The following is a 14,674-nucleotide window of genomic DNA, read 5'->3' as shown; positions in this document are numbered from 1 at the left end:
CATAGAGAGTTTATAATGTGCGGGCTTTCAGTTTTCAGTGCACGATACACTGCGTTCCAAATTATTATGCAAATGATATCTTTCTCTGGTTTTCCTAATTTGTCGATGCAAATGACAGTCAGTATAATTTTCAAGTAATCAACAGTTAGGGTACATTTGGAATTTTATTGAACAAACCTCCCACTGACAACAGTATTTATTTAAAAAATGAAAAACTCAAAATGCACTGTTCCAAATTATTATGCACAACAGAGTTTGAAAACATTTCATAGGTTGTAAAAAACTGAAAATGGTCATTTGTTGAATTTGCAGCATTAGGAGGTCATATTTACTGAAATCAAAAGCTATTTCAATCAAAAACATCCTAACAGGGCAAGTTACGTGTTAACATAGGACCCCTTCTTTGATATCACCTTCACAATTCTTGCATCCATTGAACTTGTGAGTTTTTGGATAGTTTCTGATTGAATTTCTTTGCAGGATGTCAGAATAGCCTCCCAGAGCTGCTGTTTTGATGCTAACTGCCTCCCACCATCATAGATCTTTCGCTTGAGGATGCTCCAAAGGTTCTCAATAGGGTTGAGGTCAGGGGAGGATGGTGGCCACACCATGAGTTTCTCTCCTTTTATGCCCATAGCAGACAATGACACAGAGGTATTCTTTGCAGCATGAGATGGTGCATTGTCATGCATGAAGATGATTTTGCTACGGAAGGCATGGTTCTTCTTTTTGTACCATGGAAGAAAGTGCTCAGTCAGAAACTCTACATACCTTGCAGAGTTCATTTTCACACCTTCAGGGACCCTAAAGGGGCCCACCAGCTGTCTCCCCATGATTCCAGCCCAAAACATGACTCCGCCACCTCCTTGCTGACGTCGCAGCCTTGTTGGGACATGGTGGCCATCCACCAACCATCCACTACTCCATCCATCTGGACCATCCAGGGTTGCACGGCACTCATCAGTAAACAAGACTGTTTGAAAATTAGTCTTCATGTATGTGTGGGCCCACTGCAACCATTTCTGCTTGTGAGCATTGGTTAGGGGTGGCCGAATAGTAGGTTTATGCACAACTGCAAGCATCTGGAGGATCCTACACCTTGAGGTTTTCGGGACTCCCGAGGCACCAGCAGCTTCAAATACCTGTTTGCTGCTTTGCAATGGCATTTTTGCAGCTGCTCTCTTAATCTGATGAATTTGTCTGGAAGAAACCTTCCTCATTCTGCCTTTATCTGCACGAACCCTTCTGTGCTCTGAATCAGCCACAAATCTCTTCACAGTACGATGATCTCGCTTAAGTTTTCGTGAAATATCTAATGTTTTCATACCTTGTCCAAGACATTGCACTATTTGACGCTTTTCGGCAGCAGACAGATCCTTTTTCTTTCCCATATTGCTTGAAACCTGTGGCCTGCTTAATAATGTGGAACGTCCTTCTTAAGTAGTTTTCCTTTAATTGGGCTCACCTGGCAAACTACTTATCACAGGTGTCTGAGATTGATTTCAGTGATCCAAAGAGCACTGAGACACAATACCATCCATAAGTTTAATTGAACAATATAAAATTAAATGTTTACGACACTTAAATCCAATTTGCATAATAATTTGGAACGCAGTGTAAACTTGTGATGTGCTAAAACTCGGGGTTTTCCTTGTGATGTGATAAACTTGGGGTTTTCCTTGCAGGAATTGCTATGCGTGTGAGGGTTTAAAACCACCGCACGAGTTGTTCACGTTTGCCAATCAAGTAATAACAGCGCACGCGGGCATCAATGACGCATTTGGATGAATGATATTGAGTTATAGCAATAGTTTACTTTCTCTTGTTTAAAAGGTTGCGGTGGTAAGTAACAATGTTGCCAACTGCACTGACCTTAAACTCTGATAGAATGCTAATTGCAGTCACACATGAGCATTTTCTAGACACATAAGCTTCTGTTTTTGTCCACAAATCCAGCTTGTCATAGATAAATGCGTAATTGCCCCGCCCCTCGATACTATCGCGTATCGGCGATCCACAGGCTGGTGATAGAACGATCTGATTATATTGAATATCGCCCAACACTATTGTGTTGCTACTATTGCCTCAATGCAACTTATGCATATGCTTATATACTTATGCTTATATACTTATGCTTATTGCGATTTGCAACCAACTGCTATCTCCACCCCACCCTTTCGAAGTACTACGGTGGCTGCCACAGGACTAAGATGTTGTCACGTTTTCGCTTCTTTGCCGGAGGAGACTGCGTATTTACGAAACGCGCTCTGAGCCGTTTGTCCGTTTAAGGCTACTGTAGAAACATGGCGAATTCCATGTAAGGGACCCGTGGTGTATGTAGATAGAAATAGCTCATTCTAAGGTAATAAAAACACAAAGCCTTATTTTGTAAGGTCTTTAAACACCTCTGAAGACATAGTTATGCATATTATATTGCATTTCTGTCCATAGAGCCTCCAAAATATTAAAGATTGGACCTTTAACGGTTAGCGCGGTATCTCATGATGAGGTGATTATTCGAGCCGTGACGTGGCAGCAGAGCTCTCTAATAAGCCTGTAGCATGAGCGTCGAGGTTGACGAGGAGAGAGCAGCTCCCATGTCAGTCGACATCGGCTTTCAAGATGACAGGCCGCCATCGACGCTGCGTGCCTGTGATAAGCCATTTCTCTACATTTTGATACCTGCTCCATAAACACACCTTTTACACCGACAAACAGCCCAATTCTGTCCCGCTGCTCTCCTCCCGCAGGCTCCCCGCATTTCCAAATTCACTCACCGTAGCTCTTTCTCACAATTGTCAGGTTTAGCTGCACCAGAGGCTGCAATCTTTACTTTCCGGTTTATCTGAAGAGGGGGATGCGGTGCGAAACCTTTCAAGTGCAGAGCCCTCTGTTGTTACACAGCCATTTCACGCTTCCATGTTAGACGCCTCATTTTGTTATTTTGCTTTAGAAGATCGATCTTTATTTTCATGAACGTTGACTTAAGAGGGTAGCGGTGAGCATTGTGAAAGCATTGTAAAAACAAGATTTGATCCAGAGCAGAGTTTGTTGCCAGGTTTGCTTCTCCATGCCTGTCTGCTCTGATTTCCACGGCTGATGGCTGCGCTAGCTGAGGTAGAGCCGCCTCTGGCCAGGCTGTGGTTAGCCTGACCAGCATACACAACTGTCAAACGCTCTAGCCCTGAGGGATCTTCACAGGAAAAGCCTTGCATTGTGCAGGAGAGAAATTCTCGATGGCTTGAAATGGGTAGTCGTGCGAGGGTTTGTATAAACCTAATACCCTGTAAAACGTGCAGCTGAGCCTATTTGATAATGCAGTGGGGAATCCTGTTTAGGTCACTGTGTGGGGAAACACAGTGGCGCTTTTCATCGCCAGGCAGAAATGAGCTGGGGAATAGAGCAGGCGGCTTGGAGTTAGTGCTCTTTTGATATAGCTGTGCTCAGAGCTCTCCCGAGCACACACGCCACTGCTGCGGAGAAGACTGCCGATTGATGTTCCTTTTGGCGTGTGGCGTCACAGCGCTGCTCGCTGGCTGTGATTGATTCATCTGATTGCGTGTATATCAACAGGCCCTTCTTTCAAATATCTCTCATGGCTTGAAACTAGCATTAAACATCAAGAGTGTCTTTCTAGGATGGCATTAGAGATGAAGTGTAATATCTGCATCACCAGAACTCATTTTTTCATTGGTTCAACAATTAGTCCCGCCCCAAATTTATGATTGTGTATTTGCATAGTCAGATATTTTTCATTGTTTAGGTTATTACGATTACCCGTCTAACACTTGTCATTTCCATTTTCTCCCTTCAGCTCTCCCGAAACACTGGGGTTGTTGGTGTGGCCAAATTTTCCCTGGATTTGATTGGTAAATTCAGAAGACTGAAGCCCAGGCTCACAGTCTACCTTTCACGGAGGCCCAGCCGTGAGAGGACAGAAGAAGGCACGTGGCGAATCATGACTGCCGATAAAGAGAAGGACAAGGAGAGGGAGCGCGACCGCGATCGGGACAGAGACCGCGATAAGCGGGACAAAATGAGAGAGAGCGAGAGCTCACGGCCCCGGCGCAGCTGCACGCTGGAGGGCGGGGCTAAGAACTATGCAGAGAGCGAACACAGCGAGGACGACGACAACGAGACGCCTGGGGGCGCTAACGCTGAAGAGGCCAGTAAGAAAGGCAAGAAGAAGTTGCCTAAAAAGAAGTCGCGTTATGAGCGAATGGAGAACGGGGAGATCACTTCCTTCATTACGGAGGATGACATTGTTTACAGACCTGGCGGTAAGTTTAGTTTGTAAAATTCTTACAATTGTGCTATGCTTCGTTTTTGTCTCGCTGTTCATAACGTATTATGAAGTAGGCCTGGGTGGAATGACAGAAAATGCAGTTATCAACCGTAAGAGATTTTGTTGAATGTAAATAAGTAGGTGTGGTTAACTCTGCGCTCTGGAAGCTATGATGATATGAATTCACCCATAACAAATGAAAAAATCAAAAATTCTTTTCACCTTCTTTCAGTCTGTAGTTTCGTGATCCGCTCCAGGTGCAGGGATCTGCGCATGCATAAAAAAAAGCTCATTCTTACGTATTTCAGAAGTCAGGTTGCTTTGTAAAGCTGTTAATAGTTTTAATAAAGTTTAACTTTAGGCGAGCCAAGGTGAAACTTGCGTTGAAACGCGCGATGATGCTCGCCTCGTGAGCGCTTTTAAAGTGATGCGCTGCTACCTCCCGTTTTGGGAGATGCGTGTGGAGTCCCCAGAGACTCGCAGTGCAAAGACAAGCACGAGAATAAACAAACCTAAAGACAAAGAGTCGCAACACTAAAAGTGCGCATCTGATAGAGAGTGAAGAGCGACGAAGACCTACAGTACAGACCCCATGAACACCAGTTTATAACACTAGTCTACTGTACTCTCATTGTTTGTGCATGAATTCATACTTCATTGTTATACATGTTGTCTATCTTCCTATTGTAGCCTATACATATGATATAGCCAGAAGATAAATATAAATAAATAATGAATCTGATTATCAGAACTTAATTTGATATCTTTAGTACATTTTCATAACTTGCCTACATTTTAACTATGGCGAGCATTTAAATGAACTGTAATAAATAAATTAACTAAATCAATCTAAGAAAAATGAGGTTTAAGATATAGAATTATAATAGGAGATTGTTACCTTGAAATATATCGTTACCGTGAAATAAAATGAATCATTCCGTGAAATAGATTTTTGGTCATTCTACCCACCCCTATTATGAAGTCTGCGTGACTGTATGAATAAATATTGTTTTAAGTGAAGTTTGTAGCTTGACCTGCGGAGGAAAATTTGATACTGCTGTCTAGGGGTGTCTTCGACTAAGGATTTACATAGTCGAATCAGAATTGTCACGTCTTGCCTATAGTCGAATTGCACGTACGCGTGTGTGTGCATGTGGGGACGACGCCAGGTGGTTAACAAGGGTACACCACAAAGTGCAGCGCAACATTGATGCACCAAAAAACAATCAAACATTAATTTACAGAATTTGTTTAGAACAGAATATACCTTTATAATAATTTTAAAAAGACAGAATCAAGTCGCAATGTGCAAAATAAATGTGTTTAGGTAAAATGTCTGAAATGCAGGGGAACATATATTCAAAACACAAGCCACAAATAGTAAAATGAATAGACATTTCCCTGAAACATCACGTAACAGTGCTGTGCCATACAATACTAGACCAGATCTCGCCTCAAAACTATTTTTTACAAACGGGAATACAGCACATTCATTACCAATAAACTACCAATAAAGTTACCGCACGTAAAGGAGGAATGTAATAAAGCGTCTAACCATTTAAACAGTCAAAAAGTCCCTTTCACCTTTTTTCCTGTGCACTCTTTCTCCGTCCTCCTGACGGAGAGAATGCCAAGTTCCAAAAGTCTGTGCTTGATGCTGTGATTTTGGTTATATTACTTTATTATTTTTTTGTATCATGCAGCGCAAAGTTCAGTCTAAGAAACGAACTACTTGCATTTACCGACAAAGTGTTAATTCATATTTACTGTATATGCCCAAACGTTCAGTAAGTGACAAATGTTTAGAAACGGTTTACATATTCATTTACGAGTCCTCTGCGGGTGCATGCGGAACGAGCTGCTTCTTCGACTAGTCGGGGTCACCCCTACTGCTGTCAGAATTAATAAGTTCTTACATCACAAAGTAGGCACGCTGCTATTTTAGCTTTTTTGCCGTTTTTTTAATAACGTTACAAAAAAAGTAGTTTAGTGTAGGATAAACATGCCACCTAAGCCCCACAAGGCTTTACTTATTAAATTTATAATTTTATTGAGAACAAAGACATTTTTATATTGGCTGCAGGGCTTGGCTATGTTCATTTACTGCGTCTTGATGAAAATACACAAGGAATCGTCGTGCAAAAGCTTATTTTTCATTTTTACACGTTGCATGCCAAAGTACACATGACAGTCTTCCTGGTCTTCGCTGTGCACGGCAACAATAAGTAAAGTGGTCCATATTAGGTCTTTATTAGGCGCTAAGATTGAGCCTAGACCAGAGCAATAACCTTTTCCTGCGCTGTAAACATGGCCTCTTTTTCACCTGCTGTTTAGAAATTGGTTGTACATGAGACTAGGGGGAAATGTCAACTCTCCAGCGTCGGTTAAAGCACGCCTGCGTAGCGCAGCTGCCAAGCGTATGTAGTTCTAAATCATCCCTGCCATATCTTTCATTTATTTAGCAGCAACAGAAAGGTCAAGCAGTAGCCTGCTGCCAATGCTTAGTTATTTAATGGGAAGACAGTGAAAATGATAGTCAATGTGTAATTTCCAGTCTCCTCCTCCTAGTATTTGCTTTGAGGGGCAGAGAGGAGAATGTGCTGATGGTTGCCCTCCTCCTCCTCCTCTAGCCGTTGCCCCTGTGGAATAGAGTTGGAGGCATTATCTGCTGAAGGTCCTTGAAAACACAGTTGCTCCAACTGAAGCTCTTTCTGTAATAACCCTGCCGAGCCGCCCTTGCTCTGCCTTGGAGAGCGCTGCAGCTCTCTTTTAGATAAGAGTGAATTGAATCAGACATATCTGAGGCATGTTGTTCGATGTTTGTCAGTGTCGGTGAGGAGAATATAAAGGTGTATAGATGTGAAGTCAACGTGTTTTAGGAGACAGCTGTAAAGCTTTATAGCTTTGTCAAACACAAGGAAAATTCTGCAAAAGATTTTGTTATATGATTCATATCATTTGTTTATTCGTACAGTCTTTATATAACAAGTCTTGCAATTAGTATTTAATATCCTATATAGAATGGCTAGCACTGTTGATGTGAATATCATTTGATGTGGATCATTCATGTAGATGCATTTTATGCAAATGTGCATTTGTGGCCACATGTAGTACTGCGTTCTGTTGGCGGTCAGTCGCTGCAGCCTTATTGCAATCAGATTTGATTCGAGAGGCTTAAGTAGACACAAAGCTTGTGCTGGATTAAGCCCTGCTAAATGTTAAATCCTTTTATGTTTGTCTAGCGACACACAATATGTAAAACCGGCCACCCTTGGAGTGGGTATTAAATATGCCGAGAAGCCAGTGGAAAATGAGAGCGAGTGACCAAAGCAGAGAGAAAGAAAAGGGAGGAACTGAAACGAGACACAAATTGCTTTTGTGGCCGGAGAGAGTCAACCGCACGTCGGGCACTAGATAAGATGGAGTAATATTAAAAGCCGACATCGAGATCCTCTGTTCCCCCGCGCGCTCTTTGTCCACTGACGTTTTTATAGCAAGCTTAGTGTGCATTGATTAGGATGTCGGAGAAAAAATGAAAAGGCTCACGGTGAAAGATACACGGCCGTGTCGTTTGAGAGATCGAGTGTGCTTGAGTGAGGGAGAGAGAGGAAGGAAGGAAGGAGAGGGCTCAAAAAAACGTGGAGAGAAGACAAGAGAGAGGTATTGGTATTGCAGGCAGGGCTGCTCGGATGGAGGGGAAGAGTGTAGCGGCTGAATCGATCAGGCCTTTGAGTGGCGTTCTCGTGTCCAGGCTCCCTGTAGCTTTGCGGATATTCGCTACACACAGGCAGCTTATGGATCCAGCCGGGAGATTATACACACATGAGATCAATACTCAAGCCTGGACCGTGGCTGTCTGCAGTCCGTCTTTTCAACACAGAGCCGCACCAATGTCCTTGTACTGTGACAGCAATTTGTATCCTCGGCTGCCGTTTGGCTTTTAAAATGGAGAGCTCATCAAGCAGGAAAGGCCGCTCCCACTAGTGTGATGAGAAAACTGACAGTAAAGAGAGGTGGATGTCCACGGTGGGCTCTGCTGAGGTTGGGGTGGGCTTTATTGAGATCATTATAGCTGTGTTTCAAAACCTATAGAACTGCCTACCTTTTTAGCCATCCTGATGTTAAAAGGTAGGGCCGTGTCGCGTTTGTTCTTCATGGCAAAGGCAATCCCAGAATGCATTGTGCCCAGCTCAGTGAAAACGAGTCAAGATGGCCGACAAGATAAGATGCTAGTTATAAAATGTATTTTATTCAATACAAAAGAACAGGTTTCACTTTTTACCAATTTTGTGTGTGTGGGGTGGGGAACATTTCAGTTTTTGTTGGAATGCAGCTTTGGGGGCTTATGCAGGCTATACATGTCTGTAGGTGTTTGGGGTTGTAAATGAGGTGGAGGTATGGTTGTAGAATTTGCCAAAGTCATTTTTCTCTCTTTCTGTATTTGTTTCTCTCTTTTTCTCCCGTCTGCCTCTGGGTGTCTGGACAGCTGTCATCTAATTACGTAGCCACCCAAAGCCCACAGTCCATTCAGCGAGGCTGAAATCTCCCCCGTGAGCTTCAACACGTCGTCCTCACCTCCGCTCAGAGCTTTGCGGTTCCTCATCAACTCGCTAATGTCATTTCAAGACCGCCTTTTTGTCCGCTCACAGTTTTGCACGATTAGTATTAGCTCAGTGTGTGTTTCATGTTTGTCAGCGGATACAGTTGTTAGGGGTTATAGAAACACTAGCCCTCTAGCCAAACACACAGTACACTTTGCTGGGTGAAAATGGACAGACACCACCTTGGCAAAAATAGTTCAGTCCGTCAGTCAAGTGAAGTTCCGCTCCTCCCGCGTTTGTTGTCCAGGGAAAAAAGCCGTCTCTCTTTTGGCCCAGTCATGTATTATTCAGCGAGGTGAGACTAACAGCACTTGACCACCTGAGTGAGTCATCAAGCGGCAGACTTCATCTTCCTGTTGCTCTTTTGAAGAGACACAGTATCACTCCATGTAGGGAGACAACTTTTCCATGCATGTCTTCCACTATACTTCCAGCTGTCTTAAGGTTTAGACAGACAGAACGAGAGATGGAGGAAGAAAAGCAGGAGTGGGTAGAGTGGCAGTCAAGGACACCATCTCCTATGGATCAAACGGAAGCTCTGCTGTCTGAATCAAATCATTATCAACTGGTTCTATTAAAGGACTGTGTTTTACACTTGTGTAGCATTTTGTTCTTTTCTTCATGTAGTTCACAGAAAAATAAAAATGTCATTATTTATTCACCCTCATTTTGATCAAAACATATATGAGTGTATTTATTCAGTGGAACACAAAAGAAGATCTTTTGAGAAATGTCTGTGTTTTTCGTCCATACAATGGAAGTCAATGGAAGTCATTGTTGTTTGGTGACCAACGTTCTTCAAAATATATTCTTTTGTGATCCGCAGAAGAAAGGAAGTCATTTAGTCACCCTCATGTCATTCCAAACCTATATGATGAAAGAATTGTCATTTTTGGGTGAACTATCCCTTTAAGATTTCTTGTGCCCAGAATTCTAATTAAAAATATATATTAAACGTTCATTTTGTAAGTAAATTAGGCTAATGCTGTTTCACGTTGACAGTGAGACCTCGATACGAACATGAATCTGTGTGATCTGCCAGCGTCAGCAAAACATCAATTTATACCCCAAATAAAAAATTAAGTGTTGCCAAGATATATTTTCCTTTTAGAATACTCTTCAGGGATTTCATACAGTGGGCAGAGAAATCCGTAGCAAGTCGATAGGTGGAAATAAAAGAGCCAGATCTATTTAGAAATTTCCCTCTGAGCGGCATTGTATGACAGGGAGACTGGAGAAGGCTTTGTGAAATCGAACCACCTGCCAATTACAAATTAGAAAACTGCTACACACTAAGTGTGCTGTACTCGTCAGGCGGCTTCTGTTCCCGGCCCGGGGGAGTCTGCTTTTGCTGCCTGCTACTCTCACGACATGGCATACAAGGTTTGATTCAATTCGGGCTGGAGGTATTAATCTCCTGGTCTGAGATGGGCCAAAAACTTGCAAGCTAGACAGGGTTAATATGGAAAGAGCGCGTATGTGTGTTTGAAGGGGCAGGACTCACGGCAAAGGAAATTAGCGCCAGTGTAAATTGGATGAACGAGGTTAGGACAGACCTGTTCTTCCTAACACGGGGAACCTGTGCCAACTGAAGCACCTGCGCCAAAGCACTTCACAGCACGATGAGACAAGAGCGAGGCAGGTTGAGGTGTAGGAAGTGAAGGGTGTGAATGCGACACGTGGAGTGTGCAGTCAGCGCCTGCCCTGGACCCCCCGTCGCCACGTTATTGCAATCCTCCTGCTCTTTTAAATTTTAGGTGAGCGTGACCACAACGGCCCACTGAGATGTCTGGGTTTAACAATGCTTAAGTAGTCAAGCGCCCATTGCGTGGGGCCGTGACATCACCGAACCATCTCCAGGGTTTCGTTGTTGGTAATGACCCCCGCTCCTTTGCCTTGAAGTGAATTGGATTAAAACAGCAACTAGGTTGACAGGGAAAGCAGGGCAGGTCTGTTTCATTGGTAAAGGTGTGTTATAAATTAGGCACGCTTCATAGGTGGAGAAGAATGGGCTTAGTGAACAATAAGCCTCAGTGTGGAGGAGGAGGATTGGTGAAGCGCTGCCCCTCTTCCCGCATGAATATTCATGTTGCTAAGTGACGGGGACAATACATTAAGAAATAATAGCTGGAAACAGATCAACTTCGAACGTACTGCCATTTTCTTTAAACACGGGTGTGTGCACGTGCGCTTCGCTGTGTGTGATGGACTATTTCTTCAGCTCAATAAATCTCAATCTAAGGATGAAGCCAGGCTGCTCTAGCGGAGTGGTCGATAATGGATCTGTGGTGTTTGCAAAGCCCCCACTCTTCTGTTATCCTCAGGCCACTAAAAGGGAGAGGGAGAGAAAGACAGGTAAAGAGATTGAGAAAGAGAGAGAGCCGGGACCTGTGGCCTTTGGGAGTCCACAAAGCCCCTAGAACAGCACACATCCCTGTACTTCAACCCCTCAAATCCCATACACCCCTCCCCCAGACGCCCCTTCTCTTTTCTCTTTTTTCTTTTTCTCTGCCTGCTCGCTCTCTGATAGAGAGGGGCTTCTCTAAAAGCACAAAATGGCTGGAACGCAGCGGAACAGATTGGAGTCTTAAAGGTCCGCTCTCGAAGAGCACATCGAAAATAACAGCCTCGCAACTCTCCAGCGAGGGCCGTCATTATTGTAAAATATTAAACGCAATTTAGTTCACGAGGACCTTTTTGTTTGGAAAAGAGTTTCACAGATGGTTGAGAAAAGTACCTTTCGGATTAAATGTTTTAAAAACACATGGGAATGCTGGTTGGATTTGATCGTGTTCCCTGGTCTTACTGTGAACGTTATTTCAAAGTGAAAAATCGCCTTGGCAGTCGTGAACAAAAACATAATTTGAAACGACTATCCTTTTTACACTGAAACCACATGGGCTTCGCTGGATATTGGTTCACGTTAACCAATAGCCAAGTAGGTTTTTAGGCATTGTTTTGGCAAATAAATATGTTCTGGATCTGTTTTAAAATACAGTGCTTGCTTTTCATCCAACCCATTCCCAGTGGTTACAATCAAATGTCGTTTTGTTCATTTAGTTAAAGGGATGCTTCACCCAAAAATATTGATTTTGTCATTATTTACCCAGTATATGACTCTTTCTTCTGTGGAACACAAAAGAAGATATTTTGAGAAGTGTTTCGGTGGTTTTGTGTCCATACAGTGGAAGTCAATGGGGGCTGATGTTGTTTAGTTACCAACATTCTTCAAAATATCTACTTTTGTGTTCTGCAGATGATAGAAAGTCATACAGATTTGAAATGACATGAGAGTGAGTAAATGATGAAAGAATTTTAATTTTGGGGTGAGTTATCCCTTTAAACATCATATTTAACTTAGATATGAATTGCTTCAGGGACCACTTGTGATGTTTGTGGTCGGGTGCTCTTGTTTCCAATTGTCTATTCTTCCAGCAACATGGATTCTAAGTAGAAGGACATTTGAAATACAAATATTTATTTCAAATTAAAATCAAATGTAAAAGGGGAAGTAAATGTGGCTTATCTGAGCGCTAAAGTTGAGAGTCATATACCAGATAATCAGTCTGTTGAGATAACTCCATGCCCTCATGCTGAGCACATCATTTATTCACACTTCTTGGCTCATAAACAAAGGCCATACAGCACAGTAAAACATGAGTTGTAGATTAACAAGCCACAGCGGCGACTCCATTTTGTCACCGGCTCACTAATTCAGGAACTAACACTCGTGTGTTGTTGACGGGGTTGAGGCTCACCGTTACCCAGCAGCCTGAACACACAGCTCCTGGAGCGTGACACAAACACACTTTCGCACACCAGCAAGGATGGCAGCTCGCGCCCGGTGTGTGTGTGTGAGACCCCTTTAAGCACAGATCACGAGATGTTAAAGTCTTTGTGGTGTTAAAACCGCATGGAGGTAAATATTATCTGAACACTTATTCCAAGGATGAATTTGCACGGCGTAGGCTGAGGTGGCTAAAAGCGACTACTAACAAAAGAAGAGAGATTCCTTTCCAACTCTGTTAGTGCACATCATCTTTTATTTATATGTTTGGCTCGGTGCTGTTATTGATCTCGTTGCGTTTATCCGTTCAGTGTAGCAGGCGGAATAAAGATATTTAATAGGCTGTGCTCAATGTAAACCGTTGGGGGTGGGAGGGGGTGTTAGGAATGCAGAAGGGGCCATTTTGAGTCGCAGGCTTGTTATCATAGCCGGTCTGAACAAGGTTTTCTGAGGCTATATAGGTTGGTGAGGTAGTCTGGGCTCTGTCGTCTGTTTCTGCTCTCGCTCATCTTCTCATTTACAAGATAATGTAAGTGAATATATCCATCAGCGCTGTGACTGACCTGTGCCGCCACCTTCAGACGAGGAGGGGAGGGGCAGGGGGAGAACAAAAGATGAATCTGAACGATGACATATTTCTTAACGTCTTGCGTCGTGTTATGGGATTTACCTTTGAGAATTGCAGCTTATAGTGTCTTAACGCGGCTGGTGGATTCATGTAGAGAAAATAGATCCCTGGCGTTTTGGCAGGCCAGTAGATATCTGTGCTGTGAGCCATGAAGAAAAAACAAAAGTATAAAGGTGGGGTTTTAAAATCAATGTTTGCAGCAAATGTTACGGCATGAAGTTGTTTCAAACGGGATATTCAACAAGAAAAAATGTAGTACAGGATATTATCCGTCAGGAATTAGCGGAAAGTGGGTGAGTGTACCAGAACTGAGACAGACCTTAAATGTAAAACAATATCAGAGTTATTTAGGTAAAGGGGTAGTTTACCCAAAAGAATGTTGGTAACCAAAGAACGGCGGAACCTATTGACTTGCATTAGTTTTGTAGAAGTGAATGTGTACCGCCATTGTTCGGTTTCCAACATTCTTCAAAATATCTCCTTTTGTGTTCTGCAGAAGAAACTTAAGACGTAATGGTTTGAAGTGATTTTTGGGTGAACTGTGCCTTTAACACTATCCAATAGCATTTGCAGCCTTGGTGACATCAGCAGAAGTGTCATTTTAGAGGCGGGGCTCGTAATTCCCTTTTGACTTCTAGAATAAGACAGTGATGAATTGTAAATGGTGAGACCAGGACAGTATAAATAGGGTCAATTATTTAGATTTCACGTTGTCTTAACTTGAAACCACAGCAACCCACATCTCGACTCGAGCAGGCCGGCTAACACGCATACCAACTCGGGTGCCAACGTTAAATGGATCGCTAGTGTGAAATAGCAGTGTAATGTAATGGGTGTTTTGAATGGAGCAATGGCTGGCACCTCCGAGTCTGACAGAGGGTGATCTAAGCAGCCAAGCACAGCCCTCTTTGTGTTCCTAACACATTTGAACTATCAAAGAATGCTTGTCTTCAAACTGGAGGCTCATTCTTCCGTGTAAATAAGATTCTTATCTAGCAAACACTCCCTTTCTTTCAAACAGATGTAGGTTTTTTCCATAAATCGCTATTTTGATGTCGCTACACCACGGCACCGAAGTATTTTCCATTTCAAGAGAGGCTCAGATTGTCTCTCTGTGGCAAAGCGGGTGGAAACAAGAGGGTGATCTTTTCATCCCCCGCACTCTACAAATGTTTGGCAGATTGACCGCAGAGGAAGGAAGTATGTGTGCGTGCGTGTATGTGTGTGTGTGTCGCTCAGCTAAAACTGCTTTCTCTTGTTGGGGTTGTGCAGTGTGAATGTTTTTGTTAAGGAGATGAGGGTTCATGACCTGGCCATACCACCAGTCACATTCAATTTAAGCACAGAGCCCCTCCACTCAGCTTCTGTTAGGA

At 43.1% G+C, this 14,674-nt stretch overlaps 1 protein-coding gene across 5 annotated transcripts in view; it reads left to right on the top strand.

Moving 5' to 3' along the window:
• rerea (arginine-glutamic acid dipeptide (RE) repeats a) overlaps nt 1-14,674 on the top strand; it is a 152,342-nt gene that overhangs the window by 67,869 nt on the left and 69,799 nt on the right. For all 5 annotated transcript variants that reach the window (XM_057363528.1, XM_057363526.1, XM_057363529.1 and 2 more), the window contains one exon: nt 3,815-4,280. In XM_057363528.1, the coding sequence (XP_057219511.1) occupies nt 3,959-4,280 (322 nt within the window). In that variant the 5' untranslated portion in view covers nt 3,815-3,958. The remainder of the gene's footprint in view (nt 1-3,814; nt 4,281-14,674) is intronic.

Source organism: Triplophysa rosa, linkage group LG21 (assembly GCF_024868665.1).
Source record: "Triplophysa rosa linkage group LG21, Trosa_1v2, whole genome shotgun sequence".
Taxonomy (NCBI): domain Eukaryota; kingdom Metazoa; phylum Chordata; class Actinopteri; order Cypriniformes; family Nemacheilidae; genus Triplophysa; species Triplophysa rosa.
This window is presented reverse-complemented; position numbering and strand designations above follow the sequence as displayed.